Source organism: Lagopus muta, chromosome 7 (assembly GCF_023343835.1).
Source record: "Lagopus muta isolate bLagMut1 chromosome 7, bLagMut1 primary, whole genome shotgun sequence".
Taxonomy (NCBI): Eukaryota; Metazoa; Chordata; class Aves; order Galliformes; family Phasianidae; genus Lagopus; species Lagopus muta.
The window spans coordinates 20,619,420-20,632,039 of record NC_064439.1 but is presented as its reverse complement, the minus strand read 5'-3'; the positions used below and the strand labels follow the sequence as shown (position 1 = coordinate 20,632,039).

Sequence of the window (12,620 nt, the reverse complement as noted above, 5' to 3'; positions counted from 1 at the left end):
TATCAAAGTACTGTTGTAGATCATGTGAAACCTCATGAATGTCACAACCTATTTTAAGATTTTTGGCTCAACATAAGAAAAAGCACAATTATTTGTTCTGTTGAAGTAGTTTCTGCTCTGTAGAAATTCTGAACTTCTTGATGATTATTTTCATGTTAGGTGAATCTTTAAATTGCACCTGTATTATTACTTTTTACATTGTTTTATTGAATGCATGCAGTGGAAACAATACCTATTGTGCATGCTCAAAATATTGAGTCATTTTTTCTACTGTACCAATATTGTCATGAGTTTCTGAAAGCAGAAAGAAAACAGAAATTATGATGTTTTAGGTTATGACTGAGAACTGGAGATATTATACTTTAAGCTAATAAAGACTTGTGGATTCCTCTGAGTTTTATACAACACTCTTCACATTCTTGGTTGCTACAACTGAGTGCACAATAAAATTCTGATAATATATTTTTTTCATTACAGAAATTCTGTAAGAAAGGCACATATCTTCGGATTTACTTTTGCCTTTACACAAGCTATTATGTACTTCACTTATGCTGGATGTTTTAGATTTGGTGCATATCTAATAAAAAATGGACATATGCAGTTTAAAGATGTGCTTTTGTAAGTATTTCCTCTTTAGGTTCTTTTGGGTCCATGTGGGAAAATGTTTGATTTTCCTATAGGTATCATGAAGTACAACTGAAAAAAAAAAAAACCAACAGCTAAATACTTCCATCCTTACACTCCCCCTCCTTTCTCACGTTGCGACAAATCCAAAATGTATCACTTTTAGACTGCATTTTCTCATGATCAGGTTACACAGGAAGGCAAAATGATATTAGGCAAGGCGAAGCCATCCCTTGTTTTCATGACCAACAAGTTTTCTTTAACAACAGAATCACATGGCCTAGCTGTAGGGAGCGTAGGTGGGCAAGACTAAAAGATAAGTGGAGCAAGTAAGGAGCGAAACAAAAGTGAGGAAATTATGAGCCCTGCGGCAAGAGAGCAGGAGAAAGATTCAACAAATGCCCATTCTAAAAGATGCCCAGGTAGAGTTGAAAAAACTTCTTCAAGTGCTAGCAGTGAACTGATGCTGTTGCTTGTATCAGCTGGCACCTTTCCACTCTTTTTCCTCCCTCATCTCCAACATCCATGTCTTCCTTCAACTCCCTGCAGATGAAATTCCTATCTATATTGGTCAATAGTCACGTTGTCTTCCATGCACATCCCATGCTTTGTTTTAGCACTTGCCACACTCTTGCCTGGCAAAAATTATTATTGAAGCTAAACGTTCATCTTACACTGATTACGGCAACACTTTCTCAAGCTATACCTTCATCTTATCCTGATTACAGCAACACTTTCTCATGTACAAGCATTAGCCTCCCTTTCGCTATGTGCTCATGTGAATCCCTTCTTGTATGCCTATTCTTGTACTGCTCATTGCTAACTCCAAATTTCATGCTTGCATCCTTTGCCCCTTTGCCTTTTGTTCCTGAACTCAAGGACTGGACTTTGTGGGCCCTTCAAAGGAAATGTTGAGTGACAAATTTCTCCGTAAATCTCCAAAACTAATAACTACAGTTTTATGGATGAGGAGACTGTACTGCAAGGAACAACACATCCTACCACACCTCATGCATTGAGAATAGAAATAGAAAGCAAAACATCAACTTCTAATACATCCAGCTGAGTGGACAAGAATGGGAAGCTACTGCCCTCCCTGAAAAGAAATTATAGATTTTCTCAGTGAAGGAAAAATTCTCAGATTTTTACCCTCTCTCACCCTTATTAAGGATAAGTCATCTGTCTGAAGACCCTCCTCTGGCCATACAGGCTTTTTGTGCCTGTGCTGTAACAGTAACAACAGTTTTCTCCTGTTTATTTTTACAGTGTGTTTTCAGCTATCGTATTTGGTGCAATGGCATTAGGACAAAGCACTTCTTTCACACCAGACTATGCCAAAGCCAAGATGTCAGCTGCTCACTTGTTTCTGTTGTTTGAAAGAGTACCATTAATAGACAGCTACAGTGAGGAAGGGGAGAAACCTGTAAGTAAACACGGTGCTATATGCAGTATGTCATGCACCACTACTTTCTTTCAAGCCTGCGTTTTTTTTTCTGTCATTCACATCAAAGCCACCGAGAACAAGTACAGTGTGAGCTCATTAGCATCTGAGTCGTTCAACCAAACTGAGGTTTAAGTTTTTCTAGCTCACCACCTACCATCCTCTCAGCTTCATTTGCCTCTTGATGAAGCACCTTGAAGATGCACTGAGAGTAGGATTAATGCACCAGAGACAGTTTTTACAGCCTTTCTTGTCTGAAGCTACTTAAGCATGGATCTTGAACCTATGAATAGGCCCATGATATTTACCACTGATTTTTGAGGCCTAACTAATTTGCAAATTGCCCATAATAGATTGTCATATATTTTGATAACCATCAATGTGTATGAACACATATATGTTCATATGTGGCCTTTCATGTAATGAAGAGGATAGAATGTATCAGAAAACAATCACATATATGTAATAAAAACATGGTACTATATATACATATACATAAAAGAGCTGCTCTGAAAGTAATGCTTCCTATTTCATGGCATTGGCCTGTGATGTCAAGGCAGATGTTGGTGGTATGGCAGTAGAGGTTGAATCTTCCTGCCAGCATCCTGTAAGATTTTGTTGCTGTGTGACAGATGGCAGCATAGTGGTAGGCAGTTTGACAGCATGGAGTGTGACACAGAAGTGAATATTATGCAAAAATGTGGAACTGAGTTCCTCCATACAAAAAAAAAATCACCCATTGATATTCCTTGAATCTTGTTGATTGTTTATGTAGATCAAACAGTTGATGAGAGCACAGTGAGGTGGTGGCTGGTGCGTTGCAGCAGTGGCAACTGCAACATAAAACACAAACTGTTTCGGAAGGCAGTGCAGATTTTTACGAGTATGCAGCCTCCATCATTGGTGAAAACACATAGCTAGTGGTGGTGACTGTTCAAAAATAGTATTTTGTAGCTGAGAATTTGTTCAATCAAATAATGTTCAATCAAATAATGTGCTCTTTGTATCTGTTGTAGTTTCCATGTAAATACAATAAATAGGAGTAGTGCACCCTCAGTAAGTTTGTGGATGACACCAAGTTGGCTGCAAGTGTCAATCTGGCTAGGGGTAATGAGGCCCTACAGAGGGATCAGGACAGGTTGGGCTGATGCCAATGGGATGAGGTTCAACAAGGCCAAATGTCGGGTCCTGCACTTTGACCGCAACAACCCTAGGCAATGCTACAGGCTGAAGACTGTGCAGAGGAAATGGACCTGGGGTATTGATTGATGCTCGGCTGAACATGAGCCAGCAGTGTGCCCGGGTGGCCAATAAGGCCAGTGGCATCTTGGCTTGCATCAGGAATGGTGTTACCAGCAGAAACAGGGCAGTGATTGTCCCCCTGTACTCAGCTCTGGTGAGGCCACACCTCGAGTACTGTGTCCAGTTTTGAGCCCTTTGCTGCAAGAAAGACATTGAGGCCCGGAGTGGGTTCAAAGAAGGGCAACAAGGCTGGTGAGGGGTCTGGAGCACAGGGCTTATGAGGAGCAGCTGAGGGAGCTGGGAATGTTCAGCCTGGAGAAGAGGAGGATCAGGGGAGACCTCATTGCTCTCTATAACTTCCTGAAGGGATGTTGTAGTGAGATGGGGGTCAGCCTCTTCTCTCGTGTAAATAGTGATGGAACTAGAGGGAATGGCTTCAAGCTGAGCCAGGGGAGATTAGGCAGGACATTAGGCAATACTACTTTTCTGAAAGAATGGTCAGGCACTGGAATGGGCTGCCCAGGGAGGAGGTGGAGTCGCCAACCCTGGAGGTGTTCAAGGAATGTTTGGATTTTGTGTTGAGGGACATGGTTTAGTAAGAACTATTGGTGATAGGTGGATGGTTGGACTGAATGATCTTGAAGGTATTTTCCAACCTTGGTGATTCTGTGATTCTGTGTTACTTTTGGAGTGACCTATTGTAGTGGAAATGCTAAGTCATAGCTTGAACCAATGATTGAACACCTGGTGGAAGGCAGGGCCAACCCAAGGGAGCTCAGGTGTATGCAATGTACCTGAGTGATCAATGGTAAGGGATGTGGCCAGGATCCACACCTTCCTAGACCTCATTTAAGGGTTGGCAGTGGAGGGAAAGGTATTTCCTTGGAGATCCCTGCATACCTGAGGCCTTCTGAAGGTAAGCAGCTTCTTTTCTTTGTTTCTGCGCCCATGGCTGTTGCATTTGAGCAAACTCTCATTGTTGTAATCTGGGATCTTGCTGCTCTGCTGTCATTGCTGCACTTTCCATCATGTTACACCTATGTGTATACAGGCATGTATAAAAAGCTGTTTTTCAATATAGTCACCACTAGACTGTTGTCTAGGCATTTTTTTGCCAGCAATAAGGAAGAATCTGTATGCTGCACTCTTAAAAATTTGCACCATTGGAAGTGATCCACTATTTCACAGCTGCTATGATGACATTGTTGCTAAGAAAATGTTCCCTGTGCTGTCCATTTTCTCAATCAGATGGAAGTCAGTAGGCACCAAATCCAAATATATGGTAGGTGTTGTAGGACAGTCCAGCCAAGACTGGCAATGTGTTCTGCTGTCTTCAAATGGGTATGGGTATATGTAAGAGAGAGGCTGTCTTGTTCTCTGGCCTGATTCTGGGACTTGGAGCCTTCAGTTTAGTCATTGAAACGTTGTAGCGGTCAGAGTTGATGCTCTGTTCTGGCTCCAGAAAATCAAGTAGGATCAGTCTTTTCCTATCCCAAAAAGCAGTGCACATCACTTTACTCACGTCTTGAACTTTTTCTTCAATGGGGAATTCACACATTGCCACTCCACGGGCTGCAGTTTTGACTCTGCCTCATAGTGGTGATAACTGTGTCTCATCACTGGCAATACATGATCCAGGAAACTGTCATCTCCAGCCATAGAATCATAGAATTACTCAGCTTGGAAGGGACCTCGAGGATCATCAAGTCCAACCACAGCCCAACCATAGTACCCTAACTCTGACAACCCTCTGCTAAATCATATTTCTGAGCACCACATCCAAACAGTTCTAAACGCATCCAGGGGCAGTGACTCAACCACCTCCCTGGGGAGCCTATTCCAATGTTTAACCACCCTTTCTGTAAAGAAGTGTTTCCTAACGTCCAGCCTAAACTTACCTTGACTCATACTTGAGGCTTTGTAATGGTTCAATGGTCCTGACTAACTTGCATACGGTGTTCATTTTGTTCCTGTGTGAACACTTCTGGGACCCACCTGGCACAAACTTTGTGATACTGTGGCATTGTCACCATCGTTTCCATCACGTTGAAGCTGATGTTCAGCTCTGTATGCATTTTGCTGCTCGTAATCTGCTGACTTGTGTGGATTGAGACTCTTCATTTTGTGGTGTGGAAATTGTACATAACCAGAGGATGGCTTGTCTTTCATGTAGTTGTGCTGAAACGCATTACTCACTGCCTCACTGTGCTCTCCTCCACTGTTTTGTTTCTGTAAATGTTCAGCAAGCATCAATGAATGTCAGTGGATGAAATTTTTTATGCACGGAGGAATTCAGTTCCACATATTTGCTTTATATGTCAGATGCCATTTTGTCAGCCTGCCCCTCTGCTACCATCTGTCATATGGCAATGAAATGTAATGGGATATTGATGGGAAGGTTCAACTTCTACTGCAATATGCTGTCAACATCTGCCTCTGACATCACTGGCCAACACAATGGAATAGAAGGCATTACTTTCAGAGCTGCCTTCGTGCACATACATGTATACATATCTATATATACGCATTTGCCTTTGTATACATATATGTTTTAGAGGAGACTAGCAATGATGTCTCATGAAATATAAATTTAAGCTAAAGTGTTAATTGGTTGCTTGCATCTGTGTATGTTTTCTTTTTACATATAATTATTTATAAGAACTAAATTGCTTATTGTGTGGGCATTATCCTTATCACAAATGCCTATTTTATAGTAAGTTAACTTGAAATAAGCACGATCATTCTACTTAAAGGTTTATGGAATCAAATTTTAATTAAAATATACTTGCGGAGTAGAATATTTAGGAGTGAGTTTGTATTTTTGTAGCAGCTTCTCACTGCATGTTAATTTCTATGAAGAAAAGAAAGGCCTGAGTCACAGGAAAAACTCCCAGTGGTCTCTCCTAGGAATGCTTTTCTTAGACTCTTATTATCTGTTACAGTATACGTTTTTATGTTAGATTATCCTAAAAACATCTCATTTATTTCTACCATTTCAATCAGAAAATATTTGGTGGAAACATCACATTCAAAGATGTGGCATTCAAATACCCAACCCGCCCAGAGGTCAAAGTGCTCCAAGGCTTGAACACTGAAGTAGAAAAAGGACAAACTCTGGCCCTTGTTGGTAGCAGTGGCTGTGGGAAGAGCACTGTTATTCAGCTGCTTGAGAGATTCTATGATCCGCTCAGTGGCGAAGTGGTAAGTGTTGCCTGTAGAAGTGCAGGCTGTGTTGTATGTGATACATGTTTAATGAATTCTACTCATGTATTTCATTTGATACTTTTTCTTCTAAATCTCCTTAAGTATTTGCTAGTATAACAACTCACTTTTGTTGGTATTTCTAATATCATTTACATGGATTTTCAATATTCTCTATGCAATCATGGTGAAAGTACAGTAAAATTCCTAGATTTCCTGTGCTGTTTCGAGTTACTAGAACAAGATCCAGTGGAGAGAAATTGTTACATTGACCTGACCAGAGCCAGAAGCAGCATCATGGAGGTTCAGTTTTTGTCCCAGTCCAGACTAATTGATGGAAATTGCTGTTTTCAGTAAGATGAATGCAGGTTACAATTAGTAAATAGCAGCCCCTTCTTTATATTGTATCCTAGAGCTATTTGCTTGAGATCTTTGTATTTCTTTTATTTGTAATGCTGAATATGTGCTGTAACAAAGAGGAAAGGATACCAAGGCAAATTTGTAAGGGTTGAGGCTTCTTCTAATTGTAAAGAGCATAAGCAGACTCTCTCACCTTATTTCTGTTCATTTCTATGATCACCACCCTTACCAATGTACATGTGTAGCAAAGGTCTTGACAGCTGATCCATTCTGAAAGTAGCACAGCTGATAAAATGCAGTTCTATCTGTGACTGACTGCTTGTTTTCAAGATTCATGAAGCCATCCCAAACGTACTCTGGGTCATTTATTTATCCATCTCCAGCCTCAGAAAGAGGCTGCGCAGATGCACATGGCATCTGCTGGAAAGAGTAGAATTTAAACTTTCCCAATTCTTACCTGCCTGGTAATTATGATTTAAAAATAATAATAATAATAATAAAATAATTTTTAAAAAAATCATTAAGACACACAGGTTCTAAGAGAGTTGTTAAGGATTTCTGATTTTATTGGTGCTATAGCTAGACAGTAATTATACTCACATCCACCTACTGCTATTGATAGTACACAAATCACCTCAATGCACCATGATTTCTAATAGTCCAGGAACCTGTGGCTGCAAAGCTGCTTGCATACACAGCCATTTTGTTCCTGACTGTAAGGCAGAAATGGTTATATCAGATTTGGGTAGCTCTGGCTACAGGAAGAAGAGTATTCTAAGAGAAGTTCTGCTTTCAGCTCAGGATTGAGTTCCAGACTAATTAGTTCATTGCTGGAGAACTGCAGTTGGGTTTTTCCTGCACCAGCAACTCCTCTAACAGCAGCACTTGGTGATAAAGTTCAGTGTCCTTCTATCAGGTACAAACTGAGTAATGAGAAAATGAGATGGGGTGGAGGGGGAGAGAAAATCTAAAGGTTTCTTCTTGGATCTTGAAGCATGACTCATTAGTTCTGCTTTAGATGGAAGTCATCAGGATAAAGTAGAAATATGGATCCGTATTTTTGACAAAATAAGTCATCCCCCTAGCAGAGACAGTTAAACATAGAACTGTGGATACTGATGTCCAGAAGAGAAGGAGCTCCAGTGCAGATACTCTTTCACATGTATCTCATTTTACACAAGCAAATGGTGGTAGAAGATTTCTCCCTGAGGTGCGAAGATGATATTCAGTTATGGGGTTAGGACTCTGTGCCCATTACAGCCCCCATTAAAAGTCATTTGAGAAGCCAGGACATCTGGATTAGGAAAACAGATGGGATAAAGCTGCTAATAAGGGGAGCAGAAGCACTATGTGGTATGGATTTTTCTTTTGGTTTCTGAAATAGATATTTCTGTCATGACTGTAGTACCGAATGTCTGTAGTAGTGATACTACGTTGGCAGCTAAAGTAGATCCGTATCAGCTCTTCTAGATGGGGTGATAAACAAGTAGGGAGCAGTGAAATGGCTTCATATAGCTGGAGTTTGTCTAGGTTTATAGAGATTTCTGGTCATATTCTGCTGATTGTAAACATAAATAAGCTTTAACACTCATCTGCCCACCTCTGCTGCTGCCTGGAAGTGTGTAATCCAACACTGAGGGCATGAAATGCCCTGGCCGCTAAAGGCTGCAGTGTTGCTAGATAAAAAAAAAATTAAAATATCTGATTAATAGTAATAAAGCCAAAGATAAGTATTGTGATCGTAATATCTTCTTTCTGACCTTTTAGCTTCTGGATGGCCGAAATACAAAGACACTAAACATCCAATGGCTGAGATCTCACATTGGTATCGTCTCACAAGAACCAATCCTGTTTGACTGCACCATTGCTGAAAATATTGCATATGGGGACAACAGTCGGGAGGTGTCCCATGAGGAAATTGCTAGTGCTGCAAAAGCAGCCAATATTCATTCCTTCATTGAATCACTACCAAAGGTAATTAGTGTTCATTTTCACATTGCAAATTGGGGGAAAGTATAGTGCCTATATTCATGTTTTTCTAAGGAAATACCTGTAAAGAAAAAAATTTTGGTTTTTCCACAGTTTACTGAATTTGACATTCATATTTGTTTGGTTTGTGGGGTTTTTTTGTTGTGGTGGTGGTGGTTTTTTTTTTTTTTTTTTTTTTTTTTTTTTTTTTTTTTTATCACCTAGAAGATCTGAAGAGCACATAGAAACCTAGGAGGTGCTAGTGGTTGTAGGCATTACTCAATTCCAGTGCTGCCGATGCCTGTATTGGAGATGTCTTCATCTCTCCAGGAGTGGTGTCTGTTAAATAGTGGCTTAGTTGGTATTGGCACTCTGGCAAGTTTTAGATGCACTGCATGGAAGAGCAGAAGACATAAAAAGAAGTGCTGGAAAAGAAGATGAGTGCTTTCCTCCAGTTAAGTGAAAGCAACGGGAAAATGCTGAGGCAGCCCCAGAGCTCTGCTTCAACAGTTATCTCAATGGACAAGTGTATGAAGTCACCCATGGAGCTGGCTTGTGAAAATGGGCAGAAAGACATCATCTTGTTACCACTTCAGTCTCTTGCTTTTCTTGCTCTGATAAGTTGAATTTTGGTATAAACTAAGCAGCACCTTGAAGGGAAAACAGTTCTAGTTGTGAACAATTATGCTGGGGAAAGATCCCAGACCTGCAGGTGTTCTACTGAGCAGCAGCTGCAGTGAGCACAGGCAGAGAGCCTCCCAGCTGCTGCTCAATAGGCTGAGGCCTGTCTCCTTACTCCTGTAGAAAATGTGGAGACGTATTTCTGAAGCAGTGAATTCCCACATGCTTAGGAGACATGGTCTAATCTCTCAGACACAAGATGTACTTATGTTTACATAGTAGACAGTCAAGAACTACAACAAATAAGGGAGTGTGGAGTTGGAATCAAATTTCTTGAGTAACTTTGTATTTGCTTTAAATAGGGATTGGGTTTTGAATTTGAGCGGCTTCCAGTTCATCCTCAGTTACTCACAATGTCTCTTAGGCTGCTTTTTTTTTTTTTGGTTTTTTTTTTTTTTTTCCCTACAGAGGAATGGTGAAAGGCAAGCAAAGGGCCCAGACTACCAAGGCTGCAGTGACTCAATCCTCCTCTCATCCCAATCCCTCACCAAAGCCAAACAGCACTGCTCCTGCTCAGCACCGCAGGGTGTGCTCTGCAGCTGAGTACACTGAGAGATGTGCTGCATGTGGGCTGCTCACACTCGCCTGCTCTTACTGGGGATTGCCTAGAATTGTCCCTATGTAGAAACACAGCTGAACTGTCATACTAACAGGATCAAATCCAAATCCACACTGATGCTTAGTTTCTTTATTTAGAAATACAATACACGTGTGGGAGACAAAGGAGTCCAGCTTTCTGGTGGCCAGAAGCAGCGCATTGCTATTGCCCGAGCTCTTGTACGGCAACCCCACATTCTGCTGCTGGATGAAGCCACCTCTGCACTGGATACAGAAAGCGAAAAGGTACGTTGGCTCTGCAAACTGGAACTGTGATTTGCAAGTTGGCTGAGTCACCTGTGGCTGGGATGTTGTCACCCATATGTTAAAGCTCCAACTGGTATATAGAAGAATTTTATGTTTGCATTTTTTTTTCCTGTCTCCCCTGCCTATGTACCTGTAGAACCCTTCGTGTTATCTTTCACATCCATTGTCAAGTTCAGCTCCATCTGTGCCTTGGCTTTCCTATCTCTAAGCACAAGGATAACAGCCCTGTATTCCTCCCAGACTACGCATCCCTGCTTCTTCATTTCCCTCTTTTCTCTGTTTAAGCTGCAGGTCCTTGCCCAGCTGTAACAGTCACCTACCTCCCTGGCTTAACTTCTGCTGGGGGATGGAGGGCTGTTGCCCTCTTTAAGGGGGTCCTTAAAGAGCTGCCAGCCTTGTTCTGTGCCCATGCCCTTAAGGACAGTTTCCCAGGGGATCCCACTAAGCAGCTTATTGAGCAGCTGAAAGTTTGCTCTATCCATTTCCTAACAGAGAGGGCAACTCTGCCACCCCTCCTACCCAGTCTATCTCTTCTGAAAAGCCTGTAGTCCTCAAACAGGGTATTCCAGTCATGGGATTCATCCTACCACGTTTCTGTGATAGCAATTAGGTCATACTTTCCTAATTGTGCCCTGGTTTCTAACTCCTCATGTTTATTTCCCACGCTGTGTGCATTGGTATAGAGGCACTTCAGCTTAGCTACTGGCCTTGTTGCCTTCTCAGAGGAGCCCTCCCTAGCACCTCCAGGACAAGTCTGAGGTCTCACTGCCTCCTGATGTGACAGTGTTCCCACACGCTTCTCTGTCACCTAGTACACCCCCTCCCACCATCATATCTAGTTTAAAGCCCTGCTAACCAGCCCAGCCAGCTTGTTTTCAAGAATATTGTGGCCCTTCTAGTCAGTTGGCTCCTGTCCGCTGTCAGTATTCCCCCTTTCTCAAGGCTCCAAGCCATTGTACCCAAAGCCTTGAGTGTGACACCATTCACAAAGCCATTCATTCAGTGTATTCACTCTCCTCCTTTTTTGCTGACCCCAGTCATCAACTGAGAGGCCAGAGGAGAACACAACTTGTGCTCCCAATCCCTTCAGAGGTCTTCCCAGTGCCCTGAACTCCTACCTGGCTGTAAGACAGCAGATAATCTCCTACTGCTTGAGGAGCATCTCCCCCACACCCTTCCTGTAAGGATGGCAGAGTGCTACTCTACCAGTCACTCCCCTTCCCACAATCCTGGATGCTCCTCAGCCTTTCTACTTCCTCCTTTAGCTCTACCACCAGGCTGAGGAGATCATCCACCTGCTCACACTGCACACAGGAGGCACCCTGGCTGCCCTCCTGTAGCAGTGACAGGGCCAGGCACTCTCTGCAGCCTGAGACCTGAACTGCAGCATGGATAATCTTCCTGTTGGTTTGTTCATTGCACAGATTGTCCAGGAAGCACTGGATAAAGCCAGAGAAGGCCGCACCTGCATCGTGATAGCTCACCGCCTGTCCACCATCCAGAATGCTGACACGATTGCTGTGATCCAGAACGGCAAGATCATAGAGCAAGGGACTCATCTGCAGCTTCTGGCTGAAAAAGGCTTCTACTATTCACTGGTCAATGTTCAAAGTGGGCCTCGTGTTGTATGACAGGGGGCAGTATCTGCTGCAGTGCAGCTGTACAGCTGGTTCATTATTTTGTATGAAACTAGGTAGGGTATTTCTGTACTTCTAGTTTGTTAAAATTCTGTAAATAGCTTCCTTAAATTCCATGACTAATAAAAAAGTGTACCTCAGTTATTTAAGAACTTTACATTCTTTGACTGTTCTTCTATCAGTGCAAAAATTTATAGCTGCTCCAATTAAAGGTACACTGTGATTATGAAAAGCCCAGCTGATGGGCAAGTCTGCCAGCTACAGCTCTCATGGTGCAGACAGCCCATTCTGTCTCATAGGGCTCTGAGCAGAGCACTGCTGCCACACACTCCTCTATCTATAAAAATAGGGAGAAGGGCTGAGGACAGAGATATGTAAAGAATACAGATGCTCTCCAGAGCAAAGGGAAACATAGATAGTGTCCAGATCCGTGGGACGAAGCTCTTAAATAGGGTACTAGTGAATGAAGGGATGAAAACCAGTTATTACTGTTGAGGATTCAGGAGCTGTCTCTACAGGATCATGGTAACTACATGTTATAGCTTTCTACTCACAGTGCCCTCCAGCCTGAGAACTATGGCAGGGAGACAAAGGCCGCTAGG

General features: G+C 42.2%; 1 protein-coding gene across 2 annotated transcripts in view; it reads left to right on the top strand.

Annotated features, from left to right (window-relative positions):
- Positions 1 to 12,162, top strand: part of ABCB1 (ATP binding cassette subfamily B member 1) — a 96,859-nt gene extending 84,697 nt beyond the window's left edge. The window contains exons 10-15 of one of the 2 annotated variants that reach the window (XM_048951107.1): positions 478 to 618; positions 1,891 to 2,047; positions 6,311 to 6,508; positions 8,636 to 8,842; positions 10,214 to 10,360; positions 11,806 to 12,162. In XM_048951107.1, coding sequence (XP_048807064.1) covers positions 478 to 618; positions 1,891 to 2,047; positions 6,311 to 6,508; positions 8,636 to 8,842; positions 10,214 to 10,360; positions 11,806 to 12,012 — 1,057 coding nt within the window. In that variant the 3' untranslated portion in view covers positions 12,013 to 12,162. The remainder of the gene's footprint in view (positions 1 to 477; positions 619 to 1,890; positions 2,048 to 6,310; positions 6,509 to 8,635; positions 8,843 to 10,213; positions 10,361 to 11,805) is intronic. The other variant, XM_048951105.1, reaches the window with a different exon arrangement.
- The last annotated feature ends 458 nt before the right edge of the window (positions 12,163 to 12,620 follow it).